General features: G+C 26.8%; 2 protein-coding genes across 9 annotated transcripts; one reads left to right on the top strand and one right to left on the bottom strand.

Moving 5' to 3' along the window:
- Nucleotides 1–7,975: 7,975 nt before the first annotated feature.
- Nucleotides 7,976–11,335, bottom strand: LOC129610849 (ubiquitin carboxyl-terminal hydrolase 38). 6 transcript variants are annotated; one of them, XM_055523605.1, is made up of 7 exons: nucleotides 11,164–11,335; nucleotides 10,894–11,060; nucleotides 10,121–10,787; nucleotides 9,905–10,066; nucleotides 9,654–9,850; nucleotides 8,928–9,592; nucleotides 7,976–8,853 (listed from the first exon to the last, which is right to left on the bottom strand). In XM_055523605.1, the coding sequence occupies exons 2-7, from the start codon at nucleotides 11,055–11,057 to the stop codon at nucleotides 8,195–8,197; spliced, it is 2,514 nt and encodes an 837-aa protein (XP_055379580.1). In that variant the 5' UTR covers nucleotides 11,058–11,060; nucleotides 11,164–11,335; the 3' UTR covers nucleotides 7,976–8,194. The 6 variants fall into 6 exon arrangements, with proteins under 6 accessions (XP_055379580.1, XP_055379584.1, XP_055379582.1 ...); XM_055523609.1 differs by having other exon boundaries at nucleotides 10,894–11,083; XM_055523607.1 differs by having other exon boundaries at nucleotides 10,894–11,087.
- A 5,241-nt stretch (nucleotides 11,336–16,576) lies between these two features.
- LOC129610972 (uncharacterized) lies at nucleotides 16,577–20,887 on the top strand. 3 transcript variants are annotated; one of them, XM_055523835.1, is made up of 5 exons: nucleotides 16,587–16,976; nucleotides 19,615–19,944; nucleotides 20,049–20,267; nucleotides 20,344–20,436; nucleotides 20,528–20,887. In XM_055523835.1, the coding sequence occupies exons 1-4, from the start codon at nucleotides 16,905–16,907 to the stop codon at nucleotides 20,425–20,427; spliced, it is 705 nt and encodes a 234-aa protein (XP_055379810.1). In that variant the 5' UTR covers nucleotides 16,587–16,904; the 3' UTR covers nucleotides 20,428–20,436; nucleotides 20,528–20,887. The 3 variants fall into 3 exon arrangements, with proteins under 3 accessions (XP_055379811.1, XP_055379810.1, XP_055379809.1); XM_055523834.1 differs by having other exon boundaries at nucleotides 16,588–16,976; nucleotides 20,344–20,887; XM_055523836.1 differs by lacking the exon at nucleotides 19,615–19,944 and having other exon boundaries at nucleotides 16,577–16,976; nucleotides 20,344–20,887.
- The last annotated feature ends 386 nt before the right edge of the window (nucleotides 20,888–21,273 follow it).

Consider the following 21,273-nt stretch of genomic DNA (forward strand, 5'->3'; position numbering starts at 1 on the left):
AAAATATCTAACAAATTGCATAATTTATTGTTATTGAAAAAATTATTTTTAAAATTTCGAAAAATTGGCTATTAAATGGTCGACTAAAAAGAGCGAAACAAAAAGGGAAAAATTCAAGTTTTCCTTAAATTGGAATGCTGAGAACCCTACAGTACATGTCACACTAAATCACCCAGTATACATATTCTTACTTAGCATCTGATTCTGGGTCGATTTATCCATGTGCGTCGATCCTTATGTCCGTCTGTTTGCCTGTCCGTAAAACTTGTTCAGTTACTGTAAGAACCGGGATTCAGTTACCGTAATTTAGATTGGGTTAAAGCAAGGAGTGCCATATAGCTCCAAAAATAATTTGGTCTGCATGTCTTGGAAACTTTAAAGCTTACTGTGTTGAAATTTTGCATAAACGAGTATTAGATCTTACAAGAACTGCCAGAAAACTTGAAAAAAAAATGTTATCCTATCCCAACAAGCTAAGCAAACTGCAATTCTGAAACTTCACACGTACGGGTACCACACAAATGATACGATCAATTCTTTGCTTTTAAATATGTAATATACTTTATGTAAAATATACACGTATGTAAATATTGTTTTTAAATTTGAAAACTCTTTAAAGCATGCAGTATACATTAAAGAAAATGCCTTCCTTCATTATTGAAGGCATGAAGGCAAGCATAATGAAGGAAAATAAAAATACAAAAATTTTACTCACATAAAAATACAGAAATATAAAACGGCATATATACTTGTATATATGTACATATATTCATGGATATACAGGTATACTCATTTAATAGGGAAAATGTTGAATGAAAACTTCAGCTCTTTACTACCTTTTTAACCCCCTTATTCTTCTTCTTTCCATTTTACATTCTTATTGACTATCATGATATTGATGTATATTGCTCTATTTTGCTGGTGTTTTTAGCACTTTTCCAAAAAAATTTTTGAAAAAAGTGCTTATTAATTTCACTCTGTCCGTCCGTCCGTCCGTCTGTCCGTGTGTCTGTTTACAAAACTTCTACACCTTTGAAGATAGAAAACTGAAATTTAATACGTACATAGATCTTCACTAGAAACTTATTTCCGTAGAACAAAATTTTTACCTATCTCCCCCCCTCTAGAAGTTATACCCCCCCAAAACCCTAAAAATGGCCTTTTTTAAATATTTGTTGCAATGAAACCATAAGCATTTTTCAAATTTTTCAAACGCAGAAAGGCAGTGGCTTGCTTCCCTTTGCGCGGTATACTATAGTTCAACTTAAGAAAAACAAAATGGCCGCACAAATTTACCGTTATTTAAAGTCCTTTTTTTCCAAATTTTTGATGTCGTTTTTCTTCTAGACCCCAGACTGTAGAAGCTTAAAATTTTAGGAGCTTTTACATATTAATAAATAGTTCATTTTGTTAGAAAAAAATTTTTTTCCATCTCCACCCCCTCTCAAGTTATCTCCTCTGAAAATTTGTAAAATTTGAATTTTTGGCACCTTATATTTCCGAAACCTCAAGCTTTTCCAAATTTTTATAAACGCAAAAATCTAACGGTAAATTCCGTGAAATTAAAAAATATAATTATTTTTCTTAACTCACACAATTAACCCTTAAAATCGAGCATTATGCTAACCCCTTTTTATATTAATTTTTGCTTTATTTCAAAGACTGCATATATGCGTCATCCTAAATATATGCAATCCTAGAATAGTTTTGTGTATGAATGAAAATAATTTTAATAGTGTGATAGCTATACATAGACTGTATTTAATAGCAGAATTTTCACTTGTTGAAGGGAAAAATGCTACAATACAAACCATTGGTTTGACCCAACTTTATTTAATGTTAGATATTGTTGGAATATGGCAATTAGTTAATATTAATTTTTTTAAATTTATATGTAATTTGTATAAAGCTATATATAATATTGAATATAATTTTTTATAGTGACCTGATTGGGCTTTTAACCCGAGACCTTTCAGCTCACCATTGATCAGATGTGTTTAAAAATTTAAGTATGTATATATACAAAAGTTAATTAACCTGGAAAATCTACATTGATACTGCCAAAATTAAGACTCGAAATTATAATTTTCAACTTCCAGTACATAGAGCATTCATAGCTGACTGGAGTTGCAACCTAAATTATTACGAGGACGTATTTAACATTGATATAGTAATATCCCATAAGAGCATGAGCAATTTTTCCCTATAATTTTGTTGTGTACTAAAAATAATTTAATTGAATCTCATGTTTTTTATTGGCAAGAAATTTGCCATTGGCTTTTTGCATTAATAGAAATTTGAAAAAGCTTGCAGTTTCGGAAACATAAGGTGCCAAAAATTCAAATTTTACAAATTTCGATGGACGATAACTTGAGAGGGGGTGGAGGTGGGAAAAATTTTTCTTCTAACGAAACCATCTATTTATTATGGACGGACGTTAAGCTAACAAGCGCTTGTTCACAAAATTTTTTTGGAAAAGTGCTAAACTCGATTTTAGCAAACCTTAAACGTAACTTATTAAACGCACATGTCTCCGAGTCGTATTAATGTAGAGATAACTTAATTGCTAAGTTAAATAAGTACATAAGAGACGCAATTTTAATTGGTTGCTATGTACATTTCTGAGCAGTAGCTTTCTCTAAGTTTAATACAAACAGTTAGTTTAAAAATTAGAGAAAGCTACAATTTTACTTCACTTAGAAAATTAAGGAAAATTTTTTATAAATGAAAAGTTAAAATTTCAATTCCGAAATCTGAACAGATTATAACCAACGATGATATTCACAAGAAAGTCCTTGTTCTGGGGCTTTCAAATCATATTTAGTAATGCGCTTTTATAACACAGAAACGAAGTAAATTTTTTTACAAAAAGTAAAAAATCAGCCGAGACTAACTCTGAAACCTGTATATCCATGAATATATGTACATATATACAAGTATATATGCCGCTTTATATTTCTGTATTTTTATGTGAGCCTCTGAAACTCGGAACCTATTGAACTATGAACGTAATCTCCACACAAAACTTTTGTACCATATAAAGGTCTATTATTTATACACCATATTATATAGCAGTGCACTTAAATACAAGACAGCCTGTGTAATTTCACAAATACGTAATGTATCTGTCTATTCATATAATATATATAATATAAGTATGTTGGGTAACATATAAATATAGAAAACAGTGTAGGAAATTCTGTTAAACTTAAAAAATGAGTGTGAAAGCTTTCCGAAAAGGATTCTTAATTAAATCTTCATTTTCGAAAACACCTTTACAAATATACAAACACCATAAAATATGCATTCACGTTACGTATATATATATATGATGTACGAAAAATCTAAGAGAATTTTCTTTAGAAAAATAAACTGAAAGCAACTTGAAAATTCCAACAAAATAATTTTATACAGAAATACAAGAAAAAAAATTTTATTTTCTTAATGAATTTTCCGAGCAAGCGCACTAACGCCCACGCATTTATAGTGATTTCTTTTATATTTGTTTTTCCCTTCCCTACCTATGTGAAATTGTTTTGAATTGCAGTCTTTCCTTTTTTGATTTAAAAAATATATTTTGAATAATTACATTTCCAGAGTTTTGTTATCAACATATTTACATATGTATTTCCAAGTATTATCTGTTTTAAATATTCATACATACACACCAATACATTTAAATTTATTCAAATCATACAATACTTTATTGACATCTGTGTATTTTAAAGTACATATTCTTTCTTATAGAGAACTTTATACATACACCCATATGTATGTTTATTTAAAAAAAATTCAACTACGTATCTACTTACATCCGAAAAATATATGAATTAGACTCTTAAGCTGAGTTCAGTTCGTTATTCGCATTTATAAGTTGAGCTCACCAGTTTTCTTGGGAACTGAAAATGTTCAAATTTTTCTTTTTTTATTACAGATGTTAAAAATTTTGAGAGACAAAGATAAATGAACTCAAATTCAACAAAAATAGTCAAAATAACTAACTATAACTCTTGCTCCACCGATCTTTTCGAGTCTACATACCGTGAAGTAAGACACGGAAATGCTTTTTCAGCTACTTTTTTAAATTTACAAAATTTTGAGAGTAACTCTTTGGTACATAGTGTAGCGATATACAGAAGATAATTTCTGTAATTACACAAGCGTACTTTTTTGAGTGTGACTATTCAAAAAAAAAATTCTTTTAAAATTTATTACTCATTAGCGTCACTCAAAAAAAGTAATTCAGGCGTGTAATTACGAGTCACTTACACTTAGGTCCACTTTTGGTCAATTTACTACTTCTGTAAACCAAAAGTGGACCTAAATGTAAGTGACTCGAAAAAATTACTTCGGACCAAACCAATGGTCTGTAAAGTAGTACATTTTACTTGAACAAGTAAAAATAAGTACTTTTTTAGAAACCAATATTTCACAACTTAAATCATATCTTTATTTTGCATCTTGCTGATATTGCATATATTTAGGACGAAAACAAAAATTTAAAGGAAGTCTTAATTCAATGGTTAAATTTGACGCTTAACTTAAGGTTATATGGAGATGAGTTAACGTTGTTTTTAATAGGCAAATATTTCTTTAGTTTTTTTTATAGAAATTGTCGGAATTTTGTACTAGGGTAAATATATTTTATATACTAGGGTAAATTTTGCTTGTATTAAAATTGTATGGATAGGAAAGGAGGTGCAGATACTCGCACTTGAGCTACAAACTATTGAAAACAAAAGTACCAGATTTTCTTGCACTTAAATAAATGCTTATAACTTGAGAACCATGCGAAATAGATTAATCATTGCAATCTTGTTTCGCAGGTTGCACTTTATTTAATACATATATCCATAAAATCAAAATATATTTATAGGACGGAATTATATCCACAGCACCGAATTTCACATGATCACAGGACCGAAATACATATATCCATATGACTGAGTTATATCTATAGATATCTGAGTTATACACCAAATTATATTCATAAGACAACTATATCTATACCGCCGAAATATGTCAATAGCACCAAATTATACTCATACAACCGAAATATATCCATTGGACTAAATTATTTCCATACGACCGAGATATATCCATAGTGGCAAAATATATCAATACGACCAAAATACATTTTCAGGACCGGATTATATCTATGGCACCAAAATATATACATATGACCGAAATATTGAAATATTACCGTAGGACCGAATTATATCCATAATTCCAAAATTATGTCCGAATTATACTCGAATTATTCCGTTACAAGCGGTCCGGTCCGCCTTAAATCCATAAGACCAAAAAATATCTATGATTGAATCATATCTATAAGATGGAATTATATCCATAGAACCAAAATATATCCATTGGACCGAAATATATTCATATAGGACCGAATTATTTTCATACGACCAAAAGAAATATATCTATAGGACTGAACTATATTCATAGGGCCAAATTATATTCATACGACCAATATATGTATATCCATAGGACCAAAATATATCAATACAATCAAAATATATTTTCACGACCTGACCATATCCATAGGACTAGTTTATATCCATGCGGCCAAATTATGACAGAATCATATCCAGAGGAAAGAAATATATTTGTAGGAGCGAATTATATCAATACCACCGAATTATATGCCTAGCACCGAAATATATCAATAGCACCGAATTATATCCATAGGACCGAATAATATCTACAGGACCAAATTGTATCCGTTGGATACCAAATATATTCCTAGGACACAATTATATTCAAAAGAACGAATTATATTCATGAGATCGAATTATACCAATAGAACCCTTCTATATCTATATTACATCCGTAGCACAGGTTCATACCCATAGACCGAACTAAATCCATAGGACAAAATTATATTCATAGGACCGAACCATATTCATAAGACAAAATTATATCCATAACACCGAAATATATCTATAGAACCGAATTATATCCATATGAGCGTATTATAACCATAGGACAAAATTATATTCATTGGACCGAATTATATCCACAGGATCGAATAATATTCATAGAACCTAATTATTAGAACCTGATTATGTATTTCTATAGAAATTTCTAGAGGATTTTTTAGTTTTTATATAACTGCTGCAAAAATATGAATTAGAAGAAGACTACAATAGAAAAATATTGGATATTGTTACTCGAGTACCTACATCAGAAATTTGCAAAAGTAAAATATTCTGCAGATGTTCAAGTTTGTAGAAAATAGTTTTAAGGTTTAATTTAGCATTTTCGGTGCATGTCTGAGTTAACGAAAATCTCCAACCGACGTCGTAATATATTATTAAAGTATCAATTTTACCGAATTGATTTCTTATTTTCTCCTGAAATAGGTTCTTACAATCCAATTATATTATATGCTTCAAACTACGTACATATGTTTTCTATACTTTAATTATTACTACTTAATTAATGCTAGAATATTTGCCTGAAGGAGTGAAAACTTTCACTAGCTTTAGTTATTTATACACGTGTTGTACATTTACAACATTGTAAAATTAAATAAAACAATTTTTTTTTTCAATTTTTGTTAAAAAAGTTAGTTTAATAACAACAAACTTTTATTTGTTTCTATCTATATATAATAAAATGTTTAAAATAAGAATAGCATAACAAATAATATATTTTTTTACATAAGGTACTTTATTACGAATCTTTTATTTCCAACTTTACTTAAAGGATTCGTTAAACAAGTTGCAATTTTTAAATTAAGTACATGTTGTTTTATAAGTCGTTATTTATGTATGAACATTCCAATTCAATTTTTCTAGAAAACTATATTTTATGAAGAAGCAAAAAAATCAATAGACTGTAGAATTTACTAAAAAATCTTTTTTTTTATTTTATTTTATTATAGTTTGATTTAAGTCATTACTTTCATTAAATAATTTGTAAGATTTATTTTATTAATGTTATCAATTAATCTTGGTTTGAACTAGCTATCTTTCTAAATTTTGTGTCAAATAGCAAGAAGAATGGCAAGAGTCGTGTTTTGTAAGACGAGAATAGTGTTTAAGTAGCGTTTATTTTGGCAATATTAAACCAAAATACTATTATGGTGCAGCACAATCTTTGCTTATCTGTTCCGGTGAAATCATATACGATTTTAATATTTATATTAAAAGAAATGCATATTACACACACGTATGTGAACTTATTTAATTTACTGTTTCGTTTTTCGAAAATATTCAATGTTATATTAAAATTAAAATTTAAAATTCTTTACAAAATTATAACTAATCTAAATTTAGTCTACTTTCCCCATTTCTTTTGAAAAAAAAATAAATAACTGATTTTTTAGTTTGCTCCAATTCAATGCATTTTTCTTAAAATATTTTAGCTTGCTTAGAGAATGGTTAAAATTTTATCTATTATCTCAATTAATTGGTGGGATTTAATTTAATTAAGTTAAAAAATTGAAAATGTCAAGTTAAAATTTAGTTGATTAAAATTTAGTTAATACACATACATAAATACTTCAAGGAACATAATATCATTTGTTTGAATTGGCCAATTTAAAAAAATAATAATTATGAAATAATTAATTCACAGAAACTGTTTGCTTGTAAGCAAATAATTCAGAACAGAAAATTAACAATGATATTAACATGTATATGATATAAATACTTAATATAGAAAATTTATTAATATAAAATAATAAATTTACATTTAAGTAACTAGGTACATTTTGTAGGGCTTTTGGAGTGGTACAATGTTATATAAATTTAATATTATTAATTAAGCTAATAAACGCATACATTAATATATGTGTAAACATACAATATCTACGATATCTAAATCAAATTTTTTAAAAAATAAAAGCTATAGTTATAAATGTTACTTAAATTTATATATTTAAGCCTCAAGAAATTAATGTACAAGGAAAATTTGTTGTAACATCTTTACAAAAAATGGGAAAACTTTAATAATTATCAAATATGTTTAAAACAATATATGTATATTTACGATTCTTTTTAAAAATTCATATTTTTACACAAATGAATAAATTAAGTTAGAAGTTATTGCCAAGCGCATTATCACCAACAATTACGTGATGGTCAGATAAATTTTTCAAAATGATCCACCCCTACTTATTTAGTTATTATTACTCCTACAGTCGTCATTAATATTGACATTATTAATTGCATATAAAAGATTAATAATCTAAACGCAATATTAACCTAACTTTATCCGGTTGTGTACAGCGTTCCTTTTCAGCTTTGTATTCCACATTATCTTCGTTGACATAATTTTTTAAAGGTAAGGGTAGTTCATCCAAAAATGGGCAAATAGAAGGTTTAATTTCAGTTTTGCAACCATCTAATCGACTTCGTGATTTCATTCTATAAAATAATATATAAGGGGTATTTGGTGGATTTATATTGTATAATTCTATTTCACTACATTCTGTTACATAATTATCATTAAATTTAAACCAAATTTGATCTAATTCACCATTTGGATCTATATTCGTTGGATTTTTGGCATCTTTTGCATATGTATAATAATGTCCAGAATCCATATTAAAACCAGTGTGAACTACAGCAGCATACATACAATAATCAATGGTTTCTATTTTGTTGTTATCGTTTTGCGAAATTATATTTAAAGATAAATTTTGATTTAGATGAATTCTATGCATTAGTTTTGCTCTCATGTTATATTTTTGATCATATTTAAATTGCTTAAGTGTCACAATTAAATTAATTGGTGGTATAACATAATTTTGTGATCGCTCACCATCACACAATTTTTTACATTTCTCGCAGAAGTATTGGTTATCTCCATTAAGTTTTTCGGTCGAACAGTGAAAATCTGTGTAATATTGTAATAATAGTAATAAAATTAATTAAATTAGTTATTAATTAAACTAATCAACATGATTATACCTAATAAATTTTGAATAGAATAACTGTTACTATTATCAGAAGAATGTGAAGTAAGTGGAAATCCATCCTCAATATGTTTTTGATCAGGAAATGACAACTGTAACTCTCTAAATGAATCAATATTTTTTGATTCAAAATCACACACTAAACATTTATAAGTTGTAACAATTTTTCCTGTAAAGTTTTTGTCAATCGTGGTGAGTATAAGATCTTTAGATTTTGAAACGTCAATTTCATTATTATTTGGTATTTCATCAATTTCCATTTCCAAAGTTAGATTATCTTCTAGCTTTACTCCTTTTGATATTTCTACGCTATCTATTACATCAACATCACAGTTTTCAGCTACAGCGCCATTGATCTGCTGCTCGTTTTGAGCAATTGCTAATTTGTTTTCACCTAATTTATCATTGTGGCTTTTCAATAATTGTTCACCTGCCTTAATAGACTTCAATTCTTGTTCGTGTAATGTTTCCAAGAAATAACCTAAAAATTCAGAACTATCTTGCTGAAACCCTGGAGAAAATCCTGGAGGTCTTGCAACTTGCAATATAACTGAAGGTGTCAGTTCTGGTCGGGATGAATGCAATAGTAATGCGAAAAATTGTTGTATTTTGTACAAAATCTGCGTTTTCGACTTCAAAAGCAATATATCCCGACAAAAACTGCAAAGATATCGTTTACAATAAAAAAAATCTTAAAAAATATAAGAATAATTTGGCTTACTCCTTTGTCATAAGCAATGCTTGTAAAACGCTGTTCATATAACAAGTGTTTCCAAGATTAACTAAACCAACTTTTGGATTATTTAGAATAACTGCGTTATTATAATCCATTTGGGGATCGCTAAGGTATAATGAATTCCCACCAATTAAAGCGGATCTGTATTCATATGATTTTTGACACTGCAGAATAATTTCATTCTAAAATAAAGCAGAAACATAACATAACACTTTTTTAAAATTCCATTTATTTACCAATTGTTTATACAAGTCTTGATGATTTGGAAAATTTTCCGTTAAGGCTGCCATTAAATCTACTAGTTCATGAAATATTTTTTTTGTCTGTTGCTGATTTTCTGTGGTCGTTTCACATTCTTTTTTCAACTGTTTCAGTACTAAAGGCATTCTTGTAACCGTCTAAAATTTCAAAATTGTTTTAAAAATTGATTTTTAAAAAAAATATTATATTACTTTATGAAAAACAACAGGCGAATCCTTAAATGAAGTCAAAATTTCAAACACTATTGGATAAACTTTAGGCCTGAGAATAGGTATAATTAAAGCAATTGTAAGGGGCTCAATTACTAAAAGAGATGTTTCGATGAGCAAATTATATTTAGTTACATCTTTTTTAAGTTCACTAAATATTGCTAATATCCACAAGTTTAAATTAGAACAAAATGTACATTTTCTCAACCAATCGCATAAAATGCGAACACTTTTCTTTATAATTCTCTCATCATTCTGAGTTCGCGTTATTAATGGTAATATAACTGCATTTAAAATGAAATCATCAGGAAATAACTGAAAAATAATGGCAATAGCATAACATGGATCAAATCCATCTGTAGCTATTAGCTCACAAACAACGTTTAAATATTTTAAATAGAAATTTTGAGTATGCTCTCGATTGTATGAAGCAATGCCTTCAAGCAGCTTGCCAATTCCCTGAATATTCTCTTTAAATAACTTAATTTCAGATGCATCATGAGGCTCTGGCAATTCTGCCATTTTTCGTATAAAATCTGAACAATAATTCAAAGTTTCATTTAAAGTCAAATCATCCTGTTTTTTATGCACTTTTTCAAAACACATTAGAATCATTTCGATGGTTAAATGATTGCTAACATTTTCATAACTGCAAATAAAAAGTTAAAATAATTATAAACTGATTAGCTTAAAAGTAACATTTCAAAAAAAAAGGATTTAGAACTTAACTAAGCTAATAGTAAAGCAAAAATTACCGATTCTCTTTGTTGACTTCATTGTTTATACTACAATTTTGCGAACTTCCAGCCTGGGGATTAATTTTTTCATGTTTAGGTTGCTGGTTTTGTTTCGAGCTTTTCTGCTTTTTAGCTGATGAAGCATGATTTGAGTTTTCCGCACTATTTTGTTTTACAGCCATGTCCTATATTTTGAAAAACAAATAAACTTTCTTTCTTTTATTTTTTTAACAATGAATTGTAAGTTCATGGTTTTATATTACCTACCTGCATATATAATATACTTACTAGTAGTTTCTAAATTCAATTCAGCCAAAACAGCACTTATTGGGCAAATATATGTATATATAAAGATTCAAAATTGGTTATAGAACGTGTTTTACTTTCTAGCAACGAAATTTTGTTAATTTATTTTGAATGAGATTTATAATTCTATTGTATAAAAATATTTTCGTGTGTGAATAATGAATATGTCAAATAAGAATTTGACGTTTAGGTTTAATTTAGTACTTGTCGATTGTCACCTCCTTTTGTCACAAAAAAAATTAAGCGAAAACGCAATATTACAGATTGAAAGAAAACGCTTATGCTTTATTAATTGATACATCAAAGGCGACCTTGATGCACGCGACATGCGGTTATCACGAAATATATTCTACTATTAAACCTATAATACCAAAACTGTCACTCGGGCATGAAAATCGTATGTGAAGGGAATTTCCAATTCCAACCATACCTTGTTCTGAGATTACAGGTTGCATCTTAAATTATTACTCCATTTTTTAACAATTTATGCAAACTTCTATTTTTCTTTTATAACTACAAAAAATGCATGGACATCACAGAGACAATGTGAGACTGACAACTTCATGTTATATGACGAAAAGAGTTGTGCGGTTCTTTTATTGTTTGCTAAAATCTTTCAAGAACTTGTCAACAATTTCCATAGTTTCTTATAGTTTACATTTTTATTTAAAGATTTTATTATAATCTTAACAAATTATATTACAAGCCTTTTATAAAATCTGATATGAAATCGAAATCTGTCGTCGTTTGTGACAAAAGTTTGACGTAAAGGTGTAAAATCAATCTGATACGTAAAGGTTTATTTTTTTTTTGTTTAAATAAAACAAACGCAAAATGTATATACCAGATTAAAACCAAATACAAAATAGCAAACTTTTCGATTATTATCCAATTTTTCAGCCGGATTTTTAACAATAATGTTACAGAGCTAAATTTCTTAAAAAGTCTGCATGTGTCATAAACACACTTTATTTATTAAGAGTTTAAAAAAATAAAGACATAAAATAAATCAAACGTGTAAAACTTCATTAAAAATTTTGGGTAAGTTCGTATCTACTGTTCTAATTTAAAATATCGTTCGCAACTCGTTTCTTTTAGTATAATATAAAAGCTAACAGTTGTGCGTTTTATTTTGCAATCCGTCGAAAGTTATGCCACAGAGATTTTGACAAGTGAATTAGTACTAATCAAAGTATGTCTATTAATAAGCAGTTCGACTAGTTCCATTCCGTTAGCTTTCGTTTGCATTTTGCTTTCAAATTCTTAAAATATTCCATTTTTATTTAGAAATTGATGCTAATAAGAGTTGTATAGGCAAGAAAGAAACAAAATATTGTAAACAAACGAGTGTATCAAAAGCGATGAACGGAAATAAAATAAAATTAAGTTATGTAAAAATTGTGTTATTTTTATTTTGATAACAAAAACATTTTTTTAATATTTTATTTTTCATTTCATAAAAGATTGATAAAAGCATTCGAATGTATGAAAGTAATAGTTATAAATTTAAAATTTCATACTTTGTTATACGGTACAAACTTATTCATTATTATTGTCTATATAAACGTTACTTGGTCTGAAGCCGGCTTCACTCAATTCGCTTACTTGACTTGAAATGTTAATAATTTGAAATTTAATAGCTAAACGTCGTTTTTGGGCTTTTAAGCCCAAAGATGCGACATAGAAATTAAGCAATTTATAAAAAAAATGCCTATTTCCGATACGCGTGTATGTATGTTTATTCATAAGAAATATTTGTTTTAAATTTTTAAAACAAAATTGAAATAAAAATAAAAAAATTATAGTACAATAAATGTAATGACAATTACAAATTTTAAGTTTTTTGTTATTATTATTACAAATTTTAATTTTTTGTTAATATTATTTGTCTTTTCCAAATTATATACATATAATATGTAAATTATATTTTTTTTTATTTTAATAGTCAAATTTTGTTTTTAAATCGCTTCGGTTTTATAATATGGATACATCATATCTGCCACCTTGTACTGGAATAAGTTACAGAAATTTAATTCCCGCTTTTAAAATTTTTAATATTTTTTCCTATACTTTATATACGAAAAAATAAAAACTCCCGCTTTTAAAAATACATTATAAAAAACCAGGTAGACATCTATTGTGTGCTCTTTTCCTCTCCCAAAAATTCTTATGTGTATAAAATGAAAATAAAAAGGTACACTGCTTAACTCTTTTAGGTAAGGGAATTTTTTGCATACTTTGGTGAGTGATTGCATTAGTTCGATGCAAAGAGTCGAATTACTTATTAATACTTTGATATACTTAGATATACTAATACTTAGATATACTTTGGCAATAATTTGCTGGCAGCTGTTGTTTATTTATAATTTGAAAAAAGCTATTTGCTTTAATTATTTTTTGTAATTTATTTATATCTAAAAAGTCCCAATGCTCAGAGAGAAACTTGAAAGCACGACCTTATTTTATATGGGTTTTTTTAAATCGAAGTGGCTATTTTTTGAGAAGAAATATTAAAATAAATTCAGACTTATTATAAAGCAGGTAAAATTTAGAAAATATATTTGAAAAAATCAAAAAAATATATTAATATTTTCATTGATAATTATTTTAAAATTTAAAAAAAAGCGGAAAAACAATAAGCACAACCATCGCCTTCAACGTTTTATATGTTACTGAAAGCATTTCATTATTTTAAAGTGAACAGCTTTTTTTTCTCATAGGGTAAGTTATCCATTTTGAGATGAACATAAATAATCAATTGGATACTCAATTTTTTTTACGAAATATTACGAATTTTTGGCTTCGTTGCTGGTTTTTTCTTTAAGTGCCACTGATCGTGTCATATTTTTTATTATTTTTTTCTTTCTTTTTACGTAAAAAAGAGTTTAATATTTAAAAAAATCTCAGGATATTATACACATTTTTTAAAAAGCTTCCCATTTAAATTCTATTGCACGAAAAAGAAAGAAAGGTAGGAGGAAAGAAAAAATGAGAAAAAATTTCAAATTCATATTTCAGTATGGTTTCAAATGTTAATGAGGAAGGATGTATGATTTTTCATGCACATTTTGTATTTCCCAATAAGGTAAGTTGAGTAGTGTCGGCTAACAAAAATGTTAATAAAAATAATATAGGTTGACACATTTCAACAATTTGAATTATCTCATTTCGGTTATTTATATGTTACTTATAAAATTGTTTCAAATAATTTCAGTTAGTTTTTAAGTTATTAAAAATAAATATGTATGTACCTACTTCCAATAAATTTTTTTTAAATAATTATTTTAAAATTATTTCAAACATGTTATATTGAGTGCTTCAAAAATTTTGCTGTGTTCTTTTTTCATATTTTATTAGCAGGTAAACAAGAGCAATCTATTTATAAAATGTCCGTGCATGTGTATGTATGACCTATCTTAAACGGAAAGAATATTACATAAAGAACAAAAATTTTAAAATACCTGTTATTTTACAGTCGGAATTTTTGAGTCATTTGGTAAAATACCATTTATTTCAAAAATATAAAAATATTCAAATCCGGTCATAAAAATATATGATTGTTTTTTCCAAACGTTTTAAATATTTTTTTTTCTTAGGTAATTGATATAAATGATAGTAAGTTTTTAATATTTTGTCAAATTAAAATAGAGGTAAAATTTTGAAGTTTATATAAAATTTGTATTTAACAAATAATATTTGATTGTATTTTAGATATTATTTTCTAATTCCCTCTTCAAATTGTTTCTTTACTATGTATTTATATCAATATTTAAGAATTATCTTTCATTAATTATATTTTCAACTTGATATCACAGTTACTTCCCATATCTTGAGTTAACTTACCGTATGAGAAAAAAAAGCTGTTCACTTTAAAATAATGAAATGCTTTCAGTAACATATAAAACGTTGAAGGCGAAGGTTGTACTTGTTGTTTTTTCGCTTTTTTTTTAAATTTTAAAATAATTATCAATGAAAATATTAATATATTTTTTTGATTTTTTCAAATATATTTTCTAAATTTTACCTGCTTTATAATAAGTCTGAATTTATTTTAATATTTCTTCTCAAAAAATAGCCACTTCGATTTAAAAAAACCCATATAAAATAAGGTCGTGCTTTCAAGTTTCTCTCTGAGCATTGGGACTTGTTAGATATAAAGACATTAGGTTTTTGTTATAACAAAATATAACAAATCGAGATAAGAACAAAATTATCTAGATTTTTATTCCTATTTAAAAACACAAATAGATGTTTTATACGATTTACATATTAATATTATTTATCTTAATAAACAAAACGAATAATTTTTCAATAGTGTTAAATTTAATTTATAATACGTAAATTTATTAAATTTTTAATTTTGGAAAAAAAACATTTGTTTTTGTTTTATTGTTAATTAAAATTACTTCAGATGACATAATTTTACCAAGAGGTAGCTTTTTTTTCTAAGCAAAATTAGTTTGTGCTTGATTTTATGAACTTTTTTTTTATATATGTATATTTACCGTTTTCCTTCAAATTATTATATGAAAAGAAAGTGGATTACAGAACGAAAAGTGAAGAAAGGGGACTGAAGAAGTTTTTATTTCAAATATTTTATCAAATAGTACTGTATGTTCATAACATTTAGATTCGAAATATAAAAAGAAATTGTGTAGTAGAAATTGTATAAAAAGAATGCAACAATAAATTGAAATATCGTTGAGTGCAAGCAAATTAGAATATTAGTGCGAAATATAATATATTAAATGCACATGTATATTGTTTTAGAATGAATAAGTATGTGAAACTCAGTTAACTAATGATGAAGCAAACGAAAATAAACAATTTTCTTTAGAGAGTAAAAACTGAAATATTACAAACATTTCTTAAAAGTTATATTGTTTTAGAGTTATTTTGTATTCGAAACTAAAAAATTTGGTGAAACGTCGCTGCAACAACGCCTTGCATTAAAAAATGTTTTGTAAATATCATCGTCATCAACAGCAAGTACATTGCAACTAAATCTAACACAGGACAAAAGTATTTGAAAAAATATGTTAATTTTCAAGAGACATATTGTGGTATTAAAATATGTATATTTCATTTGGATTTATAAAATAAATCTATTCAAAGAGAAAAACAAATTAATGTGTTTTGTTTAAATTTGACTTTTTTTTACAGATATTTCAAATAAATAAGTATAATATAGTTTAAGTATATTTATAGTTTAGTACATATAATTTCTTTTTTATCGCTAACTTTTTTTTTACATTTTATCTGTTTCTATAGTAGTCAAACTATTTACCGCTTTTGTTCTTCGTTTACAGCAGATATAGTTCTCCGTTATCGCTCATTGCTTTGGTTCTGTTCTGACAGCAATACTTCTATAATTTGTTGGTTTTGGGTTAGAAACAATTAGTTAGTCTTGCCAAAATGGAAATTTCATACGATCTGGCAACACTAGTTGAAACAAAAACCAAATAGTATTCGCAAAACATTTTTATTTTAACTTGATCATCGGTCTTGAAAAATATTGCATTTGAACGAAATTCTTAGAATTAAAAATATGTTTTATTTAAATACAAAAACTTTATTTAAACTCTGACGATTGTATCGCAAAATAAAGATTAAAGTGGCAAAATATACAGGATATCACACATACATATGTATGTATATATGTACATACCTGCATAATATTGCTATCAACGTGCATTTAGATATAGCGAGAAATCCGGTACAAGATGCAAAACTGCTTTAAGAAATTGATGAAGGAAGACAATTTTGATAAAATATTTGGTGTTTTTAATTTTTTTGTGAGTATACTGTATGTATTATACCTTTGTATAAACTAAACTAAAAAAGTATGAAAACCTCGACTGACAGCAATGCAGGGCCCTTACTGTGACGAAAATCACAGTGAAATCAAATTCGAATTACATATGTACATAGTAAGCCAGTAAAAGAGAGCCTAAAAGAGAGTTCACAGCTGAAGAATTTACACGCATTGTTATGGAAGCTATAGAGGACCCTTTTTAACATAATAAACCTCCCACAAGATCACCTTTTTTCAAATTTTTAATTAGAAAAAGTTAAAATTCAATTTCTCGAAGTATTAAGTTGATTTTTGTGTATTTTTTAAAATTTAAGAAAATGTACATTTGATATTAACAAGTTTGCTAATGTGTGATGTTCCCTCACAATTTGTATTCTTATAATATAATCTATTAACATATAGATATACATGAATATCTACATATTTTTCGTGTGTATACTATATTAATTTAATTAATATGCTTCATAATACACAAAAATTGTAATTTATAAAAAGTGTAACAACAATTATTATGAATTCTATATTTTTTATTATCCCATGTCCAATACATAGATAGTATATGTATTTTTTTTTCTAAAGGTTCTGTCATGTTTTTTTTTTGTTTTTCTGTGGTGGAAAATAAAAAAAAATACTACAACAAAAATAATACCTCAAAAATATGTTATACATGTGATTATGCGCAGTTTACGAATAGATAATAACCAGGGCTCCATTTTCATAAATTCCCCACAGAAATCAATTCCTGGTACCAACATTTTTCTAATTTTGTTGTATAGCAACTTTGAAAAATCTATTCCAAAAAAAATCTTGCAAACTTTGTTCATTTTTTTTAAATTTTAATAAATGCTACTTTACAAGAAACAAAAAAAATTTTTTTTTGCGAAGTACCTATTAAGTTAACTTGTACATTTGATATCAGCATATGTATATGGAAATAAGTTTGCAAACTATTCATAATTATGTACGATAAGTTGAAGATAAAACTAATATGGATATGTAAACAAACCTTTATAAAGGTAAAAACGAAATACTTTAACGTATATTTTTACCTTATTTTTGGTTTAATAAACCTTTTTCACTAGCGCCATATCGATTAAGATTTCAGTAAAATATCTATATTAAATATTCTAAAAAAATAAATTCCAATAAAATTCATTGCTTGGCTCCTTCTGGTAGTTGCAGAATACATATATAACTTACCGTTATAGTTTTTTTAAATTTCAGTACTTACAGAACTTAAAACTATTGATTCGCAAGGCTATCGCAGAGTTGACACGGTCAACTATATCTATTCTCCTTTGTCGCTCTATGGTATGATAATTTATTTGAATTTATAAAATTTACATGCATATAATGTATTATTATGTCTTAAATTTGTTATCGACTAAAAAATCTTTAATTATTTCCCACTTAATTTCCTTATTCAATTTACATTTCACACAATTTACATATTTTTAATAATTTAATGGATAACATAGTCCGCTCTTTGACTATTGAAATTCGAAATTAGTTTAATTAAACAAAAGAATTGAAACGGTACGGATGTCGAGCATTTAATTTCATTTTTTAGTTTATAGGCCACGTAACCAGAAATGTACATATATTAAAATTCATAAATATCAATATACATATGTACATTGCAGGTTTGTCTTTTGATGCATTTTCATAAAGGCAGTATATCGATATATATACATATATATTTTTATCAATTATTTATTACAACTAAGCCTAATGACAACCTATTTAGTAATTTTTTTTTACCACTTTTAATCAATTTATATCACTGGGTAGATATCCAGTGACGTCTCCCAAAGAATTATTCTTTTTATTTTATCTTAGCTAGGATTTGCTATCAAATCAAGAGGCCCAATTTCTTTTAGCCTCCTACGTGTCGCTTCCAGATTGTCAAGAAGTTGCAGCATCTCCGCGTTCTCATGATCTTCACTTCTGCATTTGTGTTTTTTATTGTGGTTTTTATTGTGGTTTGGTTTATTTCTTCTTGGACCGCTGCAACGTTTGGGTCTCTACGGAGAGTACTAGTTCGCACATACCAAGGGGCATTTATTATTTTTCACAAAATTCGATTTTGTGCTCTTTGAATTATGAGTATATATATCGTGATAGTAGAGTATATATTACCGTGATATAATATTAAGAACTGCGCTATATTAATATTCAAAAACAAATGGTGCTAATCTAATTTGTTTATAATATTGTTAAATTATCAATCACATAAGTGTAGTAGCATTGTTAAATCATAATATAAACTTTTTGCTTCAATGCAAAAAATAATTTTTTTTGAAGTTGTGATGCTAAAAATGTTACATTTTTGCTGATTAGAAAAGTATTAATCTTTTAATTATATCATTAAATGATATCAGATTTCAAAAGGGTTGTACATAAATAAATAGAATGAAGATATAATTCTTACTAAAATATTATCAATAAATTTGTTCAGTAAATATCATTCATAACAAATTAATCATTTTACTTTACTAAATTATTTTACTAAATTAGTTTTTTCAATAAATTTGTTCAGTAAATATCATTCATAACAAATTAATCATGTTACTTTAAATTATTTTACTAAATTAGTTTTTTCACATTCTTTTTTACAGATTCATATAGTGCAGTTATATTTAGTTTATTTAATAATGGATTTATGTCCATACGCCAATCTTCCCATGTTTTTTGTAGTTTTTATATGTTATGTAAATTTTTTGTATTTTGTTTGTATATTATGGGGTAAAATTGTGGGCAGTTATGGCCCTAAATTCGAGTTATATTTCCCTTTTCTTATGAATACTCTATTTTTCTGTGTGTTCACTTTATTTTTGTACTTACAAAGTTTTACTTACGAACTTTCCATGAAGGAAGAATTGACTGAATTGTTTGAAGCTTATAAGGCAGGATACAACATTAATCATTTTAACCAGTTTCTTAAAGATGTGAGTAGGGGTTGTTATATTACCTTACATTATTAAAGATTTATATTTTTATATACATTAGCTTTTTAATATTTAAGATATATTAATAAAATAATATTTTTTAGCACAAATGTTGTGGATTAGAAGATTCAAAAACTTGGAGGAATTTTAACCATCCTTATCCTTCGGCATGCTGCGGTTTTGTAAATTCTGAAAAAAATTGTACTGAACTAGAACCTAGCTTTCAAAAGGAAGGATGTTTGTTAGTTTATTCCAGAAAATTACACAATTATATCAATGTTTTAGGAAGTACATGCATTTCTTCTGTGATTTTATTTGTAATAGTATGTTTATATAAATAGTTTTAAGTTACATATTATTTTTATAAATGCATATATATACATATATGCTCTTTTTCAGGCATATATTATTTATGAAGAGAAAATTTACACAATACTGAAGAAACCAAAAACTAGAAATAAGGAGGCTGCCAATCCAATATAAAATTTATAAGTATGAAAAATGATTTTATTGAGCTTCGATAAAAAAAAAAAACAATATTATTAATTAAAATATAAATTTTTGTTATACAACAAAATAAAAGAAACAAGAAATATGAAAAAAGAAAGGAAAAATAAAATAAAAAATAGAAACCGCATCATATTATATCATATATTATACCGAGTACTCATTGGACCCTAGGTGGCCTAGGTGGTAAGACATGATGGAAATTCTGACATGATGATGATACTTTAACATTCAAGAGGAAAGTATTACGCATAGGGAAAAATATAAAGCATTTTAAAGAAGCACAAAACCATTTCTGTAATTCATTCCAGTACAAAGTGGCAAAAATGGCATATCCATATCATAATTTCTTTATAAATTTAAAACACATATTTCCTATTAATATACTTGAACATACACGCATGTATCGGTAATAATTATATTTCTATTGTTAAAATATTACGCATTTTTTTTTCTTAAATTGCTTTATTTCTATACCTCGTCTATATTGTAGCTTGAGCACTTGACTTTAAATCGGCTAGAAACGCAAACTGCGTTTTTTGACAAAAGAAATTTGTGATCATTCAAAAATCTACGTCGTAATTCGTAGAACTCTACGAGTGGAATTCATGATAGAGCTGATTCGTTTTGGCAGCATTGACTGTTAGTTTACGCAAGTTTACTAAGCTGCTTATTAAATTAAAGTAAATTTCGTTCTATTCTAGCAATTCCCTAAACACATTGTGATGTACAATGACCCTATTTTACGTTCCACAATTCTGAATACTAATTTTTCTCTGCTCGATAGCTTGGAAAGCTATCGAAAACGTAATTATATTTAGC

Source organism: Condylostylus longicornis, unplaced genomic scaffold, assembly GCF_029603195.1.
Source record: "Condylostylus longicornis isolate FDR11 unplaced genomic scaffold, ASM2960319v2 ptg000048l, whole genome shotgun sequence".
NCBI classification, from domain to species: Eukaryota; Metazoa; Arthropoda; class Insecta; order Diptera; family Dolichopodidae; genus Condylostylus; species Condylostylus longicornis.

Coding starts and splice junctions, on each gene's coding strand:
- LOC129610849 (XM_055523604.1), bottom strand. Junction 9,851..9,904: donor AAGACTTGTATAAACAATTG/GTAAATAAATGG, acceptor GCTTTATTTTAG/AATGAAATTATTCTGCAGTG. Junction 8,854..8,927: donor TTCTATTCAAAATTTATTAG/GTATAATCATGT, acceptor AATATTACACAG/ATTTTCACTGTTCGACCGAA.
- LOC129610972 (XM_055523835.1), top strand. CDS start 16,905: ATGCAAAACTGCTTTAAGAAATTGATGAAGGAAGACAATTTTGATAAA. Junction 16,977..19,614: donor TTGGTGTTTTTAATTTTTTT/GTGAGTATACTG, acceptor TCTTTTTTACAG/ATTCATATAGTGCAGTTATA. Junction 20,268..20,343: donor CTGTGATTTTATTTGTAATA/GTATGTTTATAT, acceptor GCTCTTTTTCAG/GCATATATTATTTATGAAGA.